Genomic DNA, 18,100 nt, shown 5'->3' with positions numbered 1-18,100 from the left:
AACTGCTCCCTCATCAGTCCTGGATGAGTGGCCACATATAAAACCGGATGGGGAATATCTACCCGTAATTACTTATTTCCACGCTGGCTCTCGCAGCCCACGCTGGCGATCACAGTTTTCCCACGTAAATACAGGGCTGAAAAGTTCTTTGTACTTGAGGTGAAGCCAGAGACAGGATCTCCCAAAAGCTCCTGCCCCCCCAGCTCCTGCATTTCAGGATGGCTGGAGTCCCCAAGCACATTGCTGTCCCCTGCCCTGGGGAGCTTGAGGGGCTACGGGGTGTCCCACCAAGCAGGTGCTTTGGTGCCACCTCTGCCCCAAAACCCCAGCAGCTTCCCGGCAGCGCTGATCACAATCCGGCCCCAGGGCCAGGAGAGTTTCAGGACTTTTTCTCTTTTTTTGGCTATCTGGAAATTACTTGGGTTAAATGTTTCAGATTTCAGCCCCAAGCTCCCCCGAAGTGGAGGTGCCATCTGCCTGGTGGAGATGATCTTGGATCTTTCTGGCTTTAACAGGGAGCAGAAGGCTGAGGGGCTGTCCCCGATGGGTGGCACCTGGGCTGGGACACCCATCTGTCACCAAGAGGATGGGCACATGGGAGCTGTGAGACTGGTTCTGCATCCATCTCCTTCAGCTCCCCAGTTGAGGTCCCTTTCACCCATTGTCAGGGAAAGGGGCTCCTGGGGCCACCGAGCACCTCATGTGTCCCTTCTGTGTAGGAGCAGCTGGAGTCGGGGCTGCCCTCGGGAAGCCATTGGGATACTGGTGGGCACGTGGAGCCCAGTTGCCGCCCCAGTGCCCAGAGCTCATTTGCACGGGGACATAGCCTGAGGCAGCTGAAGGGAGAGGGACAGTGGTAGGAGGAATTAGGTGCAGATGTGCCAGCTGTGGAGGAGAGCCAGGCGCTCGGGGGCAACATGGTGCAGATGGGCAGAGTGGGCATTTCCTCTCCTCCATGGCAGTAGGGTGAGAAACCCACCTTCAACTGCATGGAAAAGCAGATTGGGGGGGGAGGGGGGGGCATTTGGTGCATCATGAATCTCTGGGCGCAGCCTTCCCCCTGTCCCAACGACCACAGGAGGGTCCCTCTCAAGCCCCCACCGAGCTCCAGGGTTTGTCCCAGGAGCCAGTGGCTTCCCGGGTGCTGGGTCTGCAGCAGGGAGGAGGGATGGCCCCACAAGGGGCCGGGGTTGATCTACCACCCCCATCCCCCCACACACCCTGGGCATGTAGATATCTGGTTTGCTGCAGGCTGGGAAAATCTGCTCCCAAACTGGAGACCCGCAGTGGTGCAAATGCCCAGCGGTACATCTGCCATCCTGGTCCTTACCACCGCAAAGCAAAGTGATGGGTCCCGAGAGCTGGCCAAAATGCCCAGCAGTGCCCCCTGAAGTGCTGCTTCCCGAGGTGGATGCAGAGTTAAGGATGTCTTTTCCCCACTGAACCTTGAAGTTCATCTCAAATGGCAATTTTTTTGTCCTGATCTGTCATTTTGACATTAAATGGCGATGCCTGTTTCGTGTCAACTCCCGTAGTCTTCCTGGTTCTGGTTTCTCAGTGTTGTGTAACCTGTGATGCCAGTCTAGGGCCATGGGCAGTACGTCTGTGTTTTGGAGATAATGCTTGTGTGGAAAAGATAAATCCCTTATGCTCTTGTCCTAAACTGCAATTTTCAGATGGCTGAAACAGGGGTTTTCCTTGGGACTTCCCTCCGAAACAGCTGCTTTGCTGAAGCTCTCATCCTGACTTCATCTCTCTCAACCCATTTTCTTCTCTCCCGTGAACCCTTTCCAGCTCTTTGTGCAGACCCGGGGTTACCCGATGACACCGCAGTCACCTGCCACGTGCCTTGTGCCGGTTCCTGTGGTTAAGTGTGGCCCCAGAGCCGCCCCACAAGCAGGAAACAGGTGGGAAGAGCATGTGTGGAGATGTCCCACAGCTCTTCCTGCAAGGCTGCTGCCCATCAGAAGGTGATGATGGGACACAGATTATGAGCTCTCCAGGAGATGGTTTTGCAGACAAGCCTCTTGCAGACTGCAGTTTCCTCTCCTTAACCCCTCTGTCTTGTCCCTTTAGGAAGAAGACCATCTACAAAACGGTTTGCCTCTCCTTCTTGCTGGTGATCACGGTGACGGTGCTACAACGAGGAATGGCCCCCAGCCAGTTCATGCAAGGCCAGCAGCAGAAAGAGCTGCCCCCTCCGGAATCCCTGAAAACACAGAAGAGAGACAACGCCTTCTCCATCACCAGCACTTTCTGGAAGAGCAAGAAGGAGAGAGCTCCTCTGAAGGAGGAGGAGAGCGTGATGGCAAAGCAAGCAAAATCCTGGGATGTCACCACTACCAACTGCTCAGCCAACCAGAACTTCAGCAAGGTGGACTGGTTCAAAGGGCTGGAGCCCAACTTCCAGCAGTTCCTGCTCTATCGGCACTGCCGCTACTTCCCCATGCTGATCAACCACCCTGAGAAATGCAGCGGGGACGTCTACCTGCTCATCGTGGTCAAGTCTATCATCACGCAGCACGACCGCCGCGAGGCCATCCGGAGGACCTGGGGCCAGGAGAAGGAGGTGAATGGCAAGAGCATCAGGACGCTGTTCTTGCTGGGCACAGCCTCCAAGGAGGAGGAAAGAGCCAACTACCAGAAACTGCTGGATTACGAGAACCACATCTATGGGGACATCTTGCAGTGGGATTTCCTGGACAGCTTCTTCAACCTCACCCTCAAAGAGGTCCATTTCCTGAAGTGGCTGAACATCTACTGCGACAATGTCCGCTTCATCTTCAAAGGTGACGATGATGTGTTTGTGAGTCCCAGTAACATCCTGGAGTTCCTGGAGGACAAGAAGGAGGGAGAGGACCTCTTTGTGGGGGATGTCCTCTACAAGGCCAAGCCGATCCGGAAGAAGGAGAACAAGTACTACATCCCCAGCGCCCTCTACAACAAAAGCAACTACCCACCCTATGCAGGGGGTGGGGGCTTCATCATGGATGGACCCCTGGCCAAGAGGTTGCACAAGACCTCGGAGACACTGGAGCTGTACCCCATTGATGATGTCTTCCTAGGGATGTGCTTGGAGGTCCTTAAAGTATCACCTGTTGGGCATGAGGGCTTCAAAACTTTTGGCATTGTGAAGAACAAGAACAGCAAGATGAACAAGGAGCCATGTTTTTTCCGGAGTATGTTGGTGGTTCATAAACTGCTGCCTCCAGAGTTGCTCCAAATGTGGGACTTGGTCCATAGTAACTTGACGTGCTCGAGAAAACTCAATGTCCTTTAGCTCAGTCTCTCTGGAGAGCTGGGACTGGAGGGGCTGGGACAACCAATCCCTGCTCCGGGATGGGGTGAGCCTCTGCGGGTGACACGCAAGTCCTTCGGGGGCAGCTCCCTCCGGGGTGAGGAGGGCAGAGACACTGCGCTCGTGGGCAGGGTTTGCGATAGTGTTTGTTCGTGTACTGTAATGCGGTTCACTTATCTCCAGCTGGGTTGGGGGTTGCTGAAAAAGGAGAGAGAAAAAAGCAAACCAAGAAATCTAGCACAAAATGAAGAGTGAGAGAGAGGGCAGAGGGCTTTGTGCTCTGCTTTAGGTACCACCTCCACCGGAGCATGATGAACGGCAGGGTGGGGGGAGGCAGGGAGGGATGTGGCACAGGTATTTTTTGGAGATGTTCAGGGCCTGGCTAGCCAGGGAAGCCACTCCAAGGGCGCTGAGTAGTTTACAAGTGTGTGAGCCACCCCACCCCACCCTCAAAAGTCAAGGGGACTTTATTTATCTCAAATTTTTCTACCACGTAAAGTTTTAATGACATTGACCCTGTGTGTATTGAGTTGACCCCCACCAAAGTCCTCTCTGTGTCCCCACTATGCAGCTGGGGAAAGGGGCTCTCCTCCAAGGCCAGACCTCACCAGCCCCGAGCCCCCATTTGGGCTGCTGGGTTTCGGCCAGGCAGTCAGGGGATTGGGGACTTTGTCTCTCCCACAGTGGTCCCAGACGATGGTGGCTCCCAGCGCCAGCCTGGGCTGTGCTTGGCTCCCCAGCCCCTCTCCTGGCCTCGCTGTGCGTGCACTCAAAGGAATGCACCCAGCTGAAATTCCTCAGGGATTTGTTCCTCCTGGCAGGACAGAGAAGGGACGAGGCAGGCTGCCCCTGCCCATGGCCAAGGAAGTGTCAGAGAGACTTGGTCGGCCCCAGCTGGAGCAGCCCAGGGGCTGATCACATCCAGGACCCCGGCTCAGGTGCAGGCGTACCCGGGGCTTGCTGCTGGGAGACAGAGGGGGACAACAACCCCCAAAGACCCCATGCGTGGCCGCTTTGGGCTCAGCCCTGGTTTTGCAGTGAGCATAATGCTCCAGGGCAGGTTGGAGAGCATCGGTCCCATCCTGGCACACAGACCAGGGTCCAAGGGGACAAGGTGAAGGAGGGATGGTGTCTTGCAGCACATCTGCTCCTCTCAGGATTGTTGCAGTGTTTATTCTATAGGATGAGGTCAAGGAGAACAACAGGGAGCAGTATCACGAGACATGGCCCTTCTTCTCTGGGCTGAAAGGGCCACTGGAGCTGTCAAGGGGAGCCCCGAGCCAGCTGCCATGATGGAAAACACCCAACATGGAGAGACATGTGGCCACGCACGAGGCCACAGATGCTCTCCAGCCACCGACTGCAGGCGTGAGCAAAGCCACAGGCTGTGCCAGCTCCCGGGCACAGGCTCTGAGCACGCAGACGTCCCTGTGCACACGGCTTGCATGCCCAGATGTCCCCGTGTGGACATGCACAGCCACAGACATGACCCTGGCCACGCACAGCGAAACACAGGCACATGCGCACTCGTTCGCTCTCTCTCCCCCTCTCTGGTGCCAGATATTGAAAGGAAAAACTTTTGACTACCTCAAAGGTCCCCCTGTGCAGTGCCTTTTTTTTTCTTTCCTTTTCTTAATGTGTCTTGGAAAGGGGCCCGTTTCATTTACTCTGAGTCTGTATGTTCCCCAGGTTAGAAAACAAACAAAAAAAGGGCATAAACCTGCCAAAATAAGGTACCTTCATGCCAAGCCACACCACTTCTCGGCAAATGCCCCTCGTCTACTCAGATGAGCTGCAAAATTTGAAGAGGAGGAAAAGAAAGAGCCTGTTGCTGACCTGGGCTTGGCCATTGGTACTGGGGCCGGCGGTGATACTGTGAAATTTGATTTACAATGCACCCAGCTGTGCCGTGTCCCTGGGGCAAGCAGCGCAGGGTAGAGCCCTGAGGGCATTTTCGGTGCCCACCAGGCTTAGGCAGCACACAACACTCCTTTGCTTTCCCGTCCCCTCCCTCCTTCCAACACGAGCGAGTTCAGAAACACTTTCCAAAATGACATCTCTGTAATTTATGGCAGGTACAGTACATTAGGCTGTATATTTATCCTGTGTGCAGGGGACAGCTCTTGCTCTCTGTAGCAATGTATACAGCGAGCCAGGGCTGTGTGCAGAAATCTCTCAGTGTTGCTCTTCACCTGGTGGGACCTGTACAGAGAAACCTTGTAGATTTGGTGAATATTCTAGTTTCTAAATAAAGGTTAAAAGAAGGAGAAGGAAAAAAAACAAACCCCAAGCCTTCACCTCGTGTTATTGCTAATGGGTTTCTTCTGGCCAAGAGAACCTGGCTGGTTGGGAATGAAACCTGGTAATGGGCTACAGTGGCAAAACTGATGCTTGGAGTGGGCATCTGGGGGCTGTGGCCGCCTGGCATGGTGTTTTCTCTCATCCATGCACTCCTCCAGCTGCATTTCAAACCCAGCTAAACTTAAGATCATCCCAGTATCCTGCAGCGAGGATACTATTTTTCCCAGGTGTGCTGTTTTGATGGTGAGATCTGAGAAATTCTATATTGTCAGCAAATTATCACTGGTTAGCAGCTGAAGTGGTTAGTAGTCATACTCATCTTCATACCATCACCTGTTTGGTCAAGCACCCTCTCCTCACGCTGAAGATCACCACCTCGCTGTCCCTGTCACCCTCTCCCTGGCAGGACCTTGCTCACTGTCTTTTTTCCCCACAACCAAAGCACCACCACGGGGACATATGGCCAGGGGACATAGCGCAATGGGATACAGATGCCATGGGTCAGCAGCGACCCCAGAGCAGAGCGAGCTGCATCCACAGGGGCAAACCCACATTAGGCTTGAACCTGGGAGGGGCAAAGAGGAGGAAAGCCATGGGTGAGGCCATAGGTCTCACCTCAGTGTTTGGGCACGGGGGGCTCAGTTTCTCGGGCTGGCACCTGGCATGGCGGCTCAATACGGTGATGGGGAACAGAGAGGTCAACAATGGGGAACAGCCTATGCTGGACTTGGCAGGCTGGGCCACCTGCCACCGGGCCCAGCTTCTGCATGGCGCCAAAAATTTCACAGGTGGGGTCAAAAGGCAAATGCTGAACAGACACAGTTGTGGCTGCTCCTGCCCTTTCCCTCTCCAGCGTGACCCAGGGCTGCCTCCTCCTGCTGTGGGACTCCTCCCCAGGGTACCAGCGAACGCCCCAGCCAGGGATCCAGGGTCCTGGAGTGGGACCAGGGCCCACGTTCCGGTGTGGAAGTGGGGCTGGGCCCCACGGGGCGGGGATGGGGCTGACTGCAGGAGGAGGAAGCCGCGGGGACAGCGGGTGGGAAGGATGGCGCAGCCCCCCAGGCCCTTTGTTCTGCCTCCTTCACACATAAGCCAGGGAGGGCTCCGAGCCCGCCTGCTCTGCGCAGGACACCAACGTCCCCGGAGGCGGGAGCGGAGCCCGCGGGGCCGCCTAGGCCCCCGGCCCCGGCCCCGCCATCGCTCCCGGCCCCGGCAGCGGCACCAGCGCGGGCCGGTGCTGCCCCCTGGCGGCCGCCCTCGCCGCCGCCCTCCGCCCATTTCCCGCCGGGCGCGGAGCCGGCTCCAAAATGGCTGGTGACACACACGCCCCTGCTCAGGGCTCCCGCTGGAGCGGCGCCCTCAAGCCACGAGCAACCCCCGGTTTAATATAAAATATTAACGCACAGGGAACGCCTTTGTCTCCTCCGGGGGCTGTACGTCAGGAATCCGTAAGCAGAGCTGGTCACATCAGCGTTTGAGGGGCTGCAAGGGCTTTGCACGGCAGCAAGTTCCCTGTGTCGCTACAACAGCCGTCTGCGACCACAGCCAGAGCTGCGGCTGAACATCATCGCCCGCGAGCTGGGAAGCAGTTCTGCAGCGGGTGGCAGAGAGGACCTTTCAGCAGGACACAGGCCGTTGACATCTGAGCCTGCAGGTACCCGTACCCAGGGGAGGCTTGTGCCAACAGCTACGCAGCCCCACGGCCAACGCTGCCTGAGTCAAACCAAAACAGCAGCTGCCCCCCTGCTTTCTGCACCCACCTGCTGCAGTCACTCAAGAGCAGCCTTGTCCCCTCGCAGCTGCCACTGCAGGACACCAGCCAAGAGCCCGGCCGGAAAAAAAAAAGAGGCCAGTAACTACTGCTGAGGGACACAGCACCTTCACCCCCACACTGGCAGAGGCAATCACCCTCACCCAGCCCAAGGAGTAGAAGGCTGGTGTTTGGCCAAGGTAGCAAGCACAGCTACTGCCCCTGACCCCATGTTTCCATCTATTTGCTTCACACTTAAGGACGAGTCAAGAGAAGACAGTTTGGAATAAAGAGGCAATGCCCGTAAGAGTGTGACTGAGCTGCAGGGCCTTGGTACAAGATCCGATTTACTCCTTTGTTAAAAAAAAAATAAAAAAAGCAATTGGCTAGCATGCACCATCACATACATCTTCAGTAAAAAAAATAAAACAGTATGGTTGTGGGCACGGGGCTTACCTCAGCCACTGTGTTCCTCTCCCGTTCCTTCCTGCAAGCACTCTAAGCATAGCACATGTACACTGCTGGGAGCTGACGCAGGCTAGAGCGAAGCAGGACGCTAGCTGCTGCCGGTGACGTTAATGACCTTGAGAGAGGAGAAGGCTCAAGACAGACTATTTCTCACAGCCCTGCTTCATTTACGGCACAGAAGTAACACGAACCAGTTTAGGTCCTTTAATCTGTCCAAGACAGGGTGCTGAAGCACAAATGATAAAACATTCTGCATTTTTACAGCAAAAATGCTACAGAAGTTTATAGGAAAAAAAAAAATTTGTACATGGGTAAAACATTATAAATTCAAGACAACTCACAGACAAGGGGTAAATTCCCACATCTATCGCTCATTTTTTTTTAAAAAGTTCATTTGAATAGGCAAGCAGTCAAAATGGCTTGCTCTCTCTTCCTTGAAATGAAAATTGTGTCTTCCAAGTGGCTCACAGTACTTCTTCGCATCTTGGAATGTCCTCCGAAGGCTCCGCCAAGATAAAAGGAGAATAAAAACCCCCGGAGTCCTTTCAGATAGTCTCAGCGAGCAGAGGAGAAGGGAAAGGAAAGGGGAAGTTTATTCAAACTTTATCTTCTTCCCTTGCGGCTTGTGGTCTCCACCTCCTCCTCTGCCTCCTCGGAAGCCACCTCCTCTACCTAGAAAGAAAATCAGGTCAAGAAGCAGAGTTACAGGTATCCCCGCACAGATACCGCTGCCCTTCCAAACCCATCCTGATTCACACCGAGCGCTCTGTGGCGCCACACCATAACCCCAAGAACAGCTTCGGGCTAATTTTTGAGCACGCCCCATTAGAACAGCAGCATGTGTCTCTTCTCACCTCCAAATCCTCTGCCACCACCTCTGCCACCAAATCCACCTCTTCCTCCTCGGCCTCCTCCTCCTCTGCCGCCACGACCACCAAATCCACCACCACGCTGAAATTCACCCTTTGGCTTGGCAAAATCAAGGATCACTTTGTTTCCATCGATCTCTCCATCCTCCATGGCTTCTTTAGCTGCTTTGGCATCTTCTGGGGAGCTGAAGTCCACAAACCCAAACCTAGGGAACAGTTAAGAGAAAGTCAAACTCCACAAGCTGCAGCACCACCTACAGTTACTCAACATAATCCCTTCGGAAACACCTGCACTTCTGCAATCAACCACGCAGGGATCAGGACTATGTTACTTGTAGAACAGCAGTGGCTCATCACAATCGATAGGAGCCCCATTGTGAGTCTGCCAGCACTGAACAGTCAATTTCCTTCTCGTGCGAATCCATAGGCTGCCACGATTTGTTGGCAGGAAGGAGCTCATTGAGAAGTGAGCGTGCGCTGCCCTCTACGAACAGACCCGAAGCTGTGAGCTTGTTCTCCGGTTCCATGCAATTTACTAGCTCCAAAGAACCACCCTCATGAGCATTAGAAACACCCTGCACTGCAGAAACCAGTTAGTGAGGCTTTTTGTAGCAACTGAACTAATCCCAGGTGATGTTTAACATACCCTTTAGACGATCCAGTGTCTCGGTCTGTGACTATTCTCGCACTTACAGAGCCTTCAAATGACTCTCTTAGCGTCTCCTCTGTGGTGTCCTCAGAAAGGCCTCTGACAAACAACGTTTTGCTTTGTTCTGCGGAAAGAGAATACGTTCAGAAATCGTTACGTCTGAGCAAGGCACCCATCAGTTTCTTAACATCGCATCCCACTTGCACTACTGGCTCCTAGAACACGGCTAAGGGATTTGTTCTGAAGTAACTGCTCAGACACTTAAAAGTCCTTGAAAACTTTCTCAGGGCTGCAGTTAGAACCTTATGTCGAAGTATCTCAAAGTACTATTAAAATAATTCTTTTTTTTCCTCCTTTTTCTTTTTTAAATAGATGCTTGCATCTTATCAATAGGGACACTAACTGTACAGACACTGCTGGATCAGCACTTGACTATCTAGAGGACTTCGGCATTAGTTTCATCAGCATTTCAGATAATCAGTCATCATATCCAGCACACTCCCTTACGATGCAAGTCTTTCACTCCATTTTTTTTTTAAAGCAGCCCCAAGTTTGCCTGAATGGCACACTCCTGCCACAGCCGTCTCAAGATCAAATATTGGAACACTTACGATTAAATCCTCCTCTTGCATTCGTGTTCCCTTTCTGCCACGCTGGTGAACTGAATTCCAGTCTGATTGCTCTGCCTTCAATCTCTGTGTTATTACAGGAATTCAATGCCTCTTTGGCATCCTCAGTTGTGGGAAATTCTACAAACGCATACCTATTTGGAGAGGAAGATTTCAGTCAGCACGAGGGATCTGTGGAGGTAAGTCATCTGCAATGCCAAGTCAGAAGAAAGGCACAACATACCCTTTAGGCCTGCCCTGGTTGTTCTGTGGCATCTTGATGGAAGAAGCTTTCGTAAACAGCTCTTGGAGTGTCTCTTCGGAAGCAGCGTATGAGAGGTTGTTGACAATTAGGGTCTTTGACTCCCTCTCTCCACCTCCTATGGAGAAAACTCAGTGCTGTAAGCGCAAGTTTGGAGGAGGAGAGCTCTCTCTCTTCCTTTAGGCACAACATCCTCTCTAGAGGGAGAGTAGCTGTTGCTCCCTCCTCACCTCAAGGTGAGGCACAAGGCTAAGTGCAACACTGTTTTGGTCACCTAGACTAGTTGTCGCCCCTTGTCTGAAACATGCAGTAGACACATGAAAAGCATAGGATGTGGAGAACAAGTGAGGCAAAAGCTCCCTTCCTGATATATCTTAGTTTTCCTGCAGTGCTTCAAGTTGCTCTATCAAGTTGCTCTATCACTAGCAAACTTCTGAAACAAGTGGAATCAAATCCTAAACGTCATTTGCATGCACATTATTGGTCTGGCAAAGTACCTTTCTGATGTTCTTGATGGCTCTTCTCACCAGTGAAGTCAATAACCATGGCACGACCATCAATCTCTGTGCCCTGCTTCTCCTCCAGAGCTTTGTTTGCCTCAGCTTCTGTTTTAAATTCAATATAGGCCATCCTACAGCACAGGAAAGAATATAAGCAAATGTCTCCTTCCAGGAACGACTAAGTTCATGAGTGAGGGGTAAAGGATGTGGAAGAAAAATGCCTCAAAAATTATCATTTTCAGTATACACCTAATGCAGCATGTCCCTTAAAGTAGCTTAAGGACACAAGCTTATCAAAATATGCCAAGAGTTTGAGGAACAGGAAACATCCAACAGTCCTCTCAGCTACATACCCTTTGCTGTTCCCCTCCTTGTTCATTACTATTCGGATTTCTAGTGCGTTTTCAAACACATCTCTCATTTCGTCTTCAGTTAAGCGGTAGGGCAGATTCTTCACAAACAGTGTTCTAGCATCTCTCTCTGCAAAGACAGGAAACAGTTACTTTCACATTATCAGCTAAAAATCCCTTCTCATCTACACTGCCAGTGAGAACCAAAGTGAGTTGATCCAGCAAAAAATAAATCACAATAATCATTCCCATTTTCAAAAGCTGAAAATGCAACTATTATGACAGTTAATTAGGCTGTCATTGTACTTCTCTTAAGGGCATCAAGTTCAGAAAACAGATCCTAAAAGCTTCAGAAAGAGACACATCTCCTCCTTAGACCCCGCAATACGCACTATTTCTTGGGATCGTATTTCCAGATATACTACTCTGAACCTGCCTATCTGTATGTTAGCATTTGAGACGCTGTTTAGGATACAGAGCCCAAACCAGGAAGATGTGCCTTAAAAAGCAGAAGAGTGGCCATCAGTAATACTGCAAGCTTGCTCCAAGCCCTGATTCAGACAACTCTTCTTTGATGTGCACAGGTATTCAGAGCTATGGGCCGTACCTTTCTTATTTTCTTTCATCGTTTCCTTGCTCTTTGCTTTTTCCAGTTTGATTTCCAGGCCCATTAACTTCTTCCCATTCAGTTGGAGAGCTTTATCCAGATCTTCAGCAGATGAAAAGTCTACGTAGCCAAATCGTCTGAAAGAAGAGTACCCTTTCTATTTAAGCTGATCTCTCTCTAGTAGCAGTGAACACAAACAGAAACCCAGGACCAGAGAGGTCCCCACTTGTCAAGTTATAGTGTTTTAATAAAATAAATGCTAACTGGCCCACATAACCAAAACAACAGTAGAGAATAGCTCTGTACTGAAGTGGCAGCTCTTCCTTCAGGGAGATGCTGTCTGAAAAAGCTGCAAGCCAGGCAAGTCTTATACCCTTATCAGTACCGTGCCTCTTCTAGCTTCCATGCGCTAGCAGCCATCCCAGCATCTTGAAGGGAACCAGCATCAGCACAGTTATACCTCTCCAAACAAATTACTGCCAATTAAAAGAAATAATCACCAAAATTCTACTGATTAACTCACTTGGAAGCACCAATTCTGACATCCAAAACTTCAATATTCTTCTTCCCAAAGAATTCTCTGATGCCAGTCTTCAGTTCTTCATAGTCCTTGGCAGGGACCAGATTTCCCACAAAGAGGGAGAAAGCTGAAGTGGGACCTTTAAATGAAAAGATAATTAAGGTTGGTTTTTCTTTTAAGGCAGTTAAAAGAACCGGAAGCCAGACTCCAGATAGCTTTAGCACATCAGTTTCTGCTCAAAAGTGACATCATACTTCAGTATTAAGTCCCTTATAATCATCATCTGTGCTGGAAAAATCCCCCCTCAGCATCCTGTCCCTTCACAGCTACATGCCTCACCCAACAGTCCAATAACAGTCCTTCAAACAGGCATCGTTGGATGTGATGATCCCACACCACCTACCATCAGTTTTCTTTTTCTTGGCCTCTGGTGCACTTTTGTTGGCCATTTCTTTCTTCCTCTTCCCAGGTGCTTCCTTGACAGGTTCTGTGATAGAGAACAAACACCACTGAAACAGAAGTACAAACCAACTTTTCTACACTGTATCAATACTGGAGCATTAATCTTTACACCAGTCATACTCAAGACCTTCTTTTGTCACTACAGCCCTTTTTTTTGTTCCTCAGCCCGAAAGACCACGACAGGACAAAAATTTTGCTCAAGCATCTTTCCTGTTATCTAATAACATGAGTTTTGGTCTCAAAAACATTTAAACTCACTTTCATCCTCACTTTCTTCCTCGGCATCCTCTTCATCCTCCTCCTCTTCATCCTCATCTTCATCATCATCCTCTTCATCTTCTTCATCGTCAGAGTCTGCCTTGGCTTTCACTGGTGCTGCCTTTGCTGGAGTAGGTTTCTTCACTTGAACAGGGGTTGTGTCCATGGCTTCATCTTCAGACTCTGAAACAAGTTGATCACAAGATTTCAGACACATTCGAGATTAAGCCCCTTAGATTAAGAAAACGTTGTTCAGTAAAACAGCGTTTTGCATGCCTCCTCAAGTTTATACGTTCTCAGGAAATGAGTTTAATATATTTATAGTGTTTATAAAACCCTCTTCCTCAAGTTTTACTGCATTAAAAAACAGTACCTGTTACCCAAGAAATTTTACCAGCAATAGGGAAATAAATATCCCCCCAGCTGCATCTGATGGGACACTAGTAGCCAGCTAAAATCAGCTGGACACTAAATACAGACACACACACACATTTTGCATCACTCTCACTAATCCATTAAGTTACTCCTCCTCTAGCTCCCTATAAGCGTTTATTCATTTAACATCTTCTAAATTTTTTTTTTTTTAGAGTCAGACAAAGTTTTCCTAAATCCCACATACCATCATCTTCCTCATCATCATCCTCCTCCTCCTCCTCATCTTCTTCAGATTCTTGCTTTGCTGGCACAACTGCAGGCTTTTTGGCTGGCACTGCTACAGGCTTTTTGGCTGCCGGCTTCACAGGCATTGCTGGTTCCTCTTCCTCATCTGCAACAACAGTACAGCAAGCATTTACCCAAACCACTCAGCCTTCAGACTTCACTAGTAAAGTACTTTTTTCCCCAAAAAGATTTTGGCAAAGTCCAGGAGACTAGAAGATGCTTCACATGCCACAGGCAACGCAGCTGCAGCCCAAGTTCTCCAAACTTCACTGACTCGCCACCTTTCCTTCCTCACCACCTTCTAGTCAATGAATCGCCCTCTCAAGACTATTATATCATACTAAACTTTCAATTCCAAAGGTATACCAATTCAGCGACTTGACTGGACCAGCTTTAGTCAACTTACACAAGGATGAACACATATTTCAAAGGTAACTTACCAGAATCTTCTTCCTCTTCTTCTTCCTCCTCCTCCTCCTCATCATCATCTTCCTCATCATCTTCATCCTCCTCCTCGCTCTCTTCCTTCTTGGCATTCTTTCCGTTTTTCGCTCCTTTAGTTAGGACAGCAGCCTTTTTAGGTGATGGAGCAACAGCCTTTTTAGCTGGAGTAGGCACAGCCTTCTTGGCAGGGGTAACTGCCTTTTTCGCAGGAGTAGCGGCCTTCTTTGCAGGGGTAGCAGCCTTCTTGGCAGGGGTAACTGCCGCTTTTTGTTGTTTCTTCTGAGGGATCATCTGAAATACATATTAGTGTAAGATGCTCATGCTTGTCCTTTATACTACTATTACTTCACTGCCAGACAAATATACAGCACCTGCAATCTAAAGCATATCCTTCTGACAGACTTAGCTTCTGTCGAATGACCTTAATTGCCCATTCTGTTGAATTAGCTTTTAACAGACTACGTATGGAACGTTAAGGAATCTCCAAATTCCCTGGTCCTGAAGCAAGACCAGCGACCTCTCTAGTAGCATTCAGCAGCTTGAAATGCTTAGTCTTGCCTATTATTTGTATGTGACAAGCCACTTATTGCTGATGCTCTACTGGAGTAGTTAATCATTCACTTGCTCATCAGTACTAGGAACAGCTTTAAGATCCCAGCAGTCCTTCCAAAACCTGCAAGTACAGAGTTAGCAGCTAAGCTCGTTTCTCCCACATCGCTTTCCTCATATGAAATCCAGTTCATTCTTTAGCCACAGTTAATCGACAGATGCCAATTGTTGATGAATGCTGATACTCTAACACATACTATGCGCCCCCCAACCCTCACGACACGTTTATAACACGCGCATCCTTTTGACTTCATTTCTAGCTTGATCACCTCGTCTCCGCTGCTTTCCTCTAGCTCAGAGGACTCTTCTTCCTCGCTTTCCTCGACCTTTTTGGGAGGAGGAGCCATTTTTTTCTGTTTGATCTGATTCTTGGGAGTCTGAAAGAGAGATCGAGCTGTTAGGCGGCGTTCACTTCCCCGCCCGGGAGCGAGCAGCACGTTTACGCTCCGAGGCACCCCAGCCCCCTGCCAGCACCGGCGCACAATTGTCCCAACCACGTGGCCGCCCCGCCTGCCCCCGCGGCGCCCAACGGGCCGGTGCAGCCCTGCCGCCAGGGGGGGGGAACCCGGGGGTGCGGGGGCCCGGGGGGGTGCTCGGCCGCCCCCGCCTCACCGCGGGGCGCTCCCGGGGGGCTCCCACGTGCTCGCCGCTCTCCCCGGCGCACCACGTGGCCGCGCGGCGCCGTAGCCCCGCCCCCTGCCGGGCCGCGCGCGCTCGCAGGCGGCGCGCGCCGAGGTGCGGCCCCCCCCCAACACCGCGGCCCCCCCGCCCCGCTCCCCCTCTCGCGGCCGGGACCCCGCGTGCGACGTCACGGAAGAGAACGGGACGGGACGAGACCGGGGGGAGGCTTGAAACCTCTCCCCCCGAGCGCGCGGCCCCTCCCCTCGCCGCCATCTTCACTCTGAGGGAGGGGAGGCCTAGAAACCGCCGCGCGGCCTGAGGAGACGGCGGCGGGAAGGCGGCTCGCCTCCCCCCCACCTCCGCCATCACGATCCGTCCGCCCCGCCATGGCGGCGGCCGCTCGCTTCCCGCCTGGCGGCCGAGCGCGGCCCCGCCCGGCGGCCCTCACCTTGGCGATCTTCACCATGATGGCGGCGGTGGCTGGCGGCGCAGGGGCGGCGGCCGAGATGTGTCAGGAGAGGGGGGAACTACCTCTGGCGGGGCAGAGGCGAGGAGCGGAGCGGGCCCCGGGCGGTCGGCGGGAGCGGCGGCGAGGCGCTGGCGACCCGGACCGGGGAGTGAAACGAAAGAGCGAGCGCAGGCCCCTTCCGCTCGCTTGCCTAGCCCAACGCTACGCCACGCCCCCTCCGCCCCCGCTTCAGCCAATCACCGCGCGCGCCGCGACGCCCGGCCAATCACCGCCCCCGCCCCTCGAGCCCCTCCGCCAATCTCCGGCGCTTTGCGATCAGCCAACGGGAAAGAGCGTTACATCCGCGGGCGAGCGCGAGACTGAGCGGTGGGTGAGCGGCAAGAGCGGGGGGACGCGCTGCCAATGAGAAGGACCGGCGCCAGCCAATGAGAGGGCGGCAGCTCGGCGCTTGCGCCTTGATTGGGCGGCGGCGCTTACCGGAGGGTGGGCGTGGCCTGGGCCGTGGGAGAGCACGTGGCGATCGGCGGGCCACGTGGTGGGACCGGGCCGGGCGGGGGGCCCGGGGGTCCTGGGGCCGGGGGTGGGCATGCGCCTGGCAGCCGCGGTACGCGGCGCCGCGGCCGGAGCCGGGGCCGGCTTCCCTCGCCGGGCCTGCGGGGGTGGAACTGAGCCCGAGCTTTTCCCTCCTCCTTTGGCCTGGGCAAAGGGACGGGGCTGGGGCCTCCCCAGCACTGCCTCTGCCACCCCCTCTGCTCCCCCCAGCATCCCCTCCCCAGCAGGCACTAAGCGCCCTTGGGCAGCCTGAAGCACCCCCAGGTGCTGGTCGCTGCGGTCGCAGTTGGCACAGGAGCAGCTTGCAGCTGCCGCCCTCCACTGGCTCCCGGCAGGGAGGAAAGGCCCAAGGCTGGAGAAAAATAAACCTGTGCTTGCCTGGTGAATGCTTTTGGCTCCCTTCATTGAAAGAGGACACCAGCTTCCTCCCTGTGGAGTTTTACCCCGGTGGCTATAAAGTTGGGGTAGGAATGACCCAGGGCAGAATGCAGCACCCCTGTTTAACTCGCCAGTCTGCTGGCAGGGCTGAGAGCTGCCTTGCCCCTGCCTGGCACCATTGTTTCCCAAGGACCTGAGCAGTGTCTATTGCTGGGGATTCCCCACTGCCTTATGTCCCCTCCCACTTCAAACTGGGCGTCCAGCCAGCTCCTGGGGGCTCCTGACTCACGCACGTGTGTGTAGCAGTTCATTTGCCCTTCTGAGGTCTGCTTGAGAGAAGCCCCTAACTTGGGGAACACGAGATCCTGGGGAGCCCTAAAGAAAAAAAAAACAGACCGTCAATGAATGCAGTCCTGCAGGGCCCTGATGGGACATCCCTGGGGTGCTCAGTGCCACCTGAAAGCAAGGGACACACCGTGGATGAGGCAATATGCCTGGCTCCTAGGCTGTCCTGGTGCCTCTTTCTCCTCTGCTGAGTGAGGAGAGGCAGCTTCCAGGCAGGCAGAGCCATAGCTGAGGGCACCCGCTCACAGAGAGGTGGTGGGATCAGTCAGCTTCTCCAGGAGTGAGCCAGCCTGAGGAGACTGCTACCATCAGCCAGTACAGGGAGGGAGGGAGCTGGAACCGAGAGGGACACTGCCCATGTCCCAGCCCTGGTCACCTACACAGGCAGATGGGAATCCCACCTGGGGAAAACCCTTGCATAGGGCAGCTGGACTCTGCACATGAAACAGCAATGACTGGCTCACGTCCCACCGTGCTGCAGGAGCAATCCCCGAGTGCCCAGGGGAAGCAGTGACACAGACTCAGGGTGACCCGTGGGGATGCAGGGGGATGGAGATGGAGGAAGTAGAAGCCTGGCAGGAATTTTTAACTGAAGCAAGAGTTGATTGCACCCTCCTTACTGTGCCTGCATGTGGTGCAACAAAATCCAGTATTATCACTGCTCGTATGGCTCTGCTGCCAGTGCTGGGGCTGGCCTTGGTTCCTCTCCGTGCTGCGGGAAGGCTGGTTTGCCATGGGAAAGGGACAACTGTTGCTTCAGCCAGGGGCAGTTTTGGCAGACGGGACGCTGCGTGTGTTTGATAATATAGTGCCAGGGGTGGGATCAGCAAAGGGCTGGGCTGGCCACTGGCCAGTCTCGGTTCCCAGCCCTGGCAGGGGACATCTCGGTATGGCCTGTGCTCCATCTCTTCTCCAGCAGCGTGCTCAGCGCTGGCAGGTTGTCCTTGGCGCTGGCACCTGAGGCTGCAGCTGGACCCGTGTGCGGAGGAGTGAGAACTGACGCTGCGTTAATCCATGCACCACGTTAGTCCGTGCACCGTGTTAATCCACGCACCGTTGCGCAGGTCAGGGCTCCGGATACAGCCCAACCCTGCCAGCTGCTGCTGGGGCCATCAGCGGC

At 53.2% G+C, this 18,100-nt stretch overlaps 2 protein-coding genes and 2 non-coding genes across 4 annotated transcripts; 1 reads left to right on the top strand and 3 right to left on the bottom strand.

The window, feature by feature from the left end:
- The first annotated feature begins 1,918 nt into the window (after positions 1–1,918).
- On the top strand, positions 1,919–3,280 carry B3GNT7 (UDP-GlcNAc:betaGal beta-1,3-N-acetylglucosaminyltransferase 7). The gene has a single exon (XM_068406529.1). The coding sequence runs from the start codon at positions 1,919–1,921 to the stop codon at positions 3,278–3,280; it is 1,362 nt and encodes a 453-aa protein (XP_068262630.1).
- A 4,727-nt stretch (positions 3,281–8,007) lies between these two features.
- On the bottom strand, positions 8,008–15,918 carry NCL (nucleolin). Its single transcript, XM_068406003.1, has 15 exons — positions 15,685–15,918; positions 14,885–14,992; positions 14,003–14,297; positions 13,522–13,668; positions 12,903–13,085; positions 12,586–12,669; positions 12,186–12,321; positions 11,663–11,799; positions 11,059–11,185; positions 10,703–10,836; positions 10,188–10,323; positions 9,947–10,098; positions 9,333–9,459; positions 8,672–8,892; positions 8,008–8,489 (listed from the first exon to the last, which is right to left on the bottom strand). The coding sequence occupies exons 1-15, from the start codon at positions 15,700–15,702 to the stop codon at positions 8,410–8,412; spliced, it is 2,085 nt and encodes a 694-aa protein (XP_068262104.1). The 5' UTR covers positions 15,703–15,918; the 3' UTR covers positions 8,008–8,409.
- Positions 9,752–9,828, bottom strand: LOC137666899 (small nucleolar RNA SNORD20). Its single transcript, XR_011048715.1, has one exon. It is a non-coding gene; the product is annotated as a small nucleolar RNA SNORD20 (small nucleolar RNA).
- On the bottom strand, positions 12,403–12,472 carry LOC137666895 (small nucleolar RNA SNORD82). Its single transcript, XR_011048712.1, has one exon. It is a non-coding gene; the product is annotated as a small nucleolar RNA SNORD82 (small nucleolar RNA).
- Positions 15,919–18,100: the final 2,182 nt, after the last annotated feature.

This window comes from Nyctibius grandis, chromosome 8 (assembly GCF_013368605.1).
Source record: "Nyctibius grandis isolate bNycGra1 chromosome 8, bNycGra1.pri, whole genome shotgun sequence".
Lineage (NCBI taxonomy): Eukaryota > Metazoa > Chordata > Aves > Nyctibiiformes > Nyctibiidae > Nyctibius > Nyctibius grandis.
This window is presented reverse-complemented; position numbering and strand designations above follow the sequence as displayed.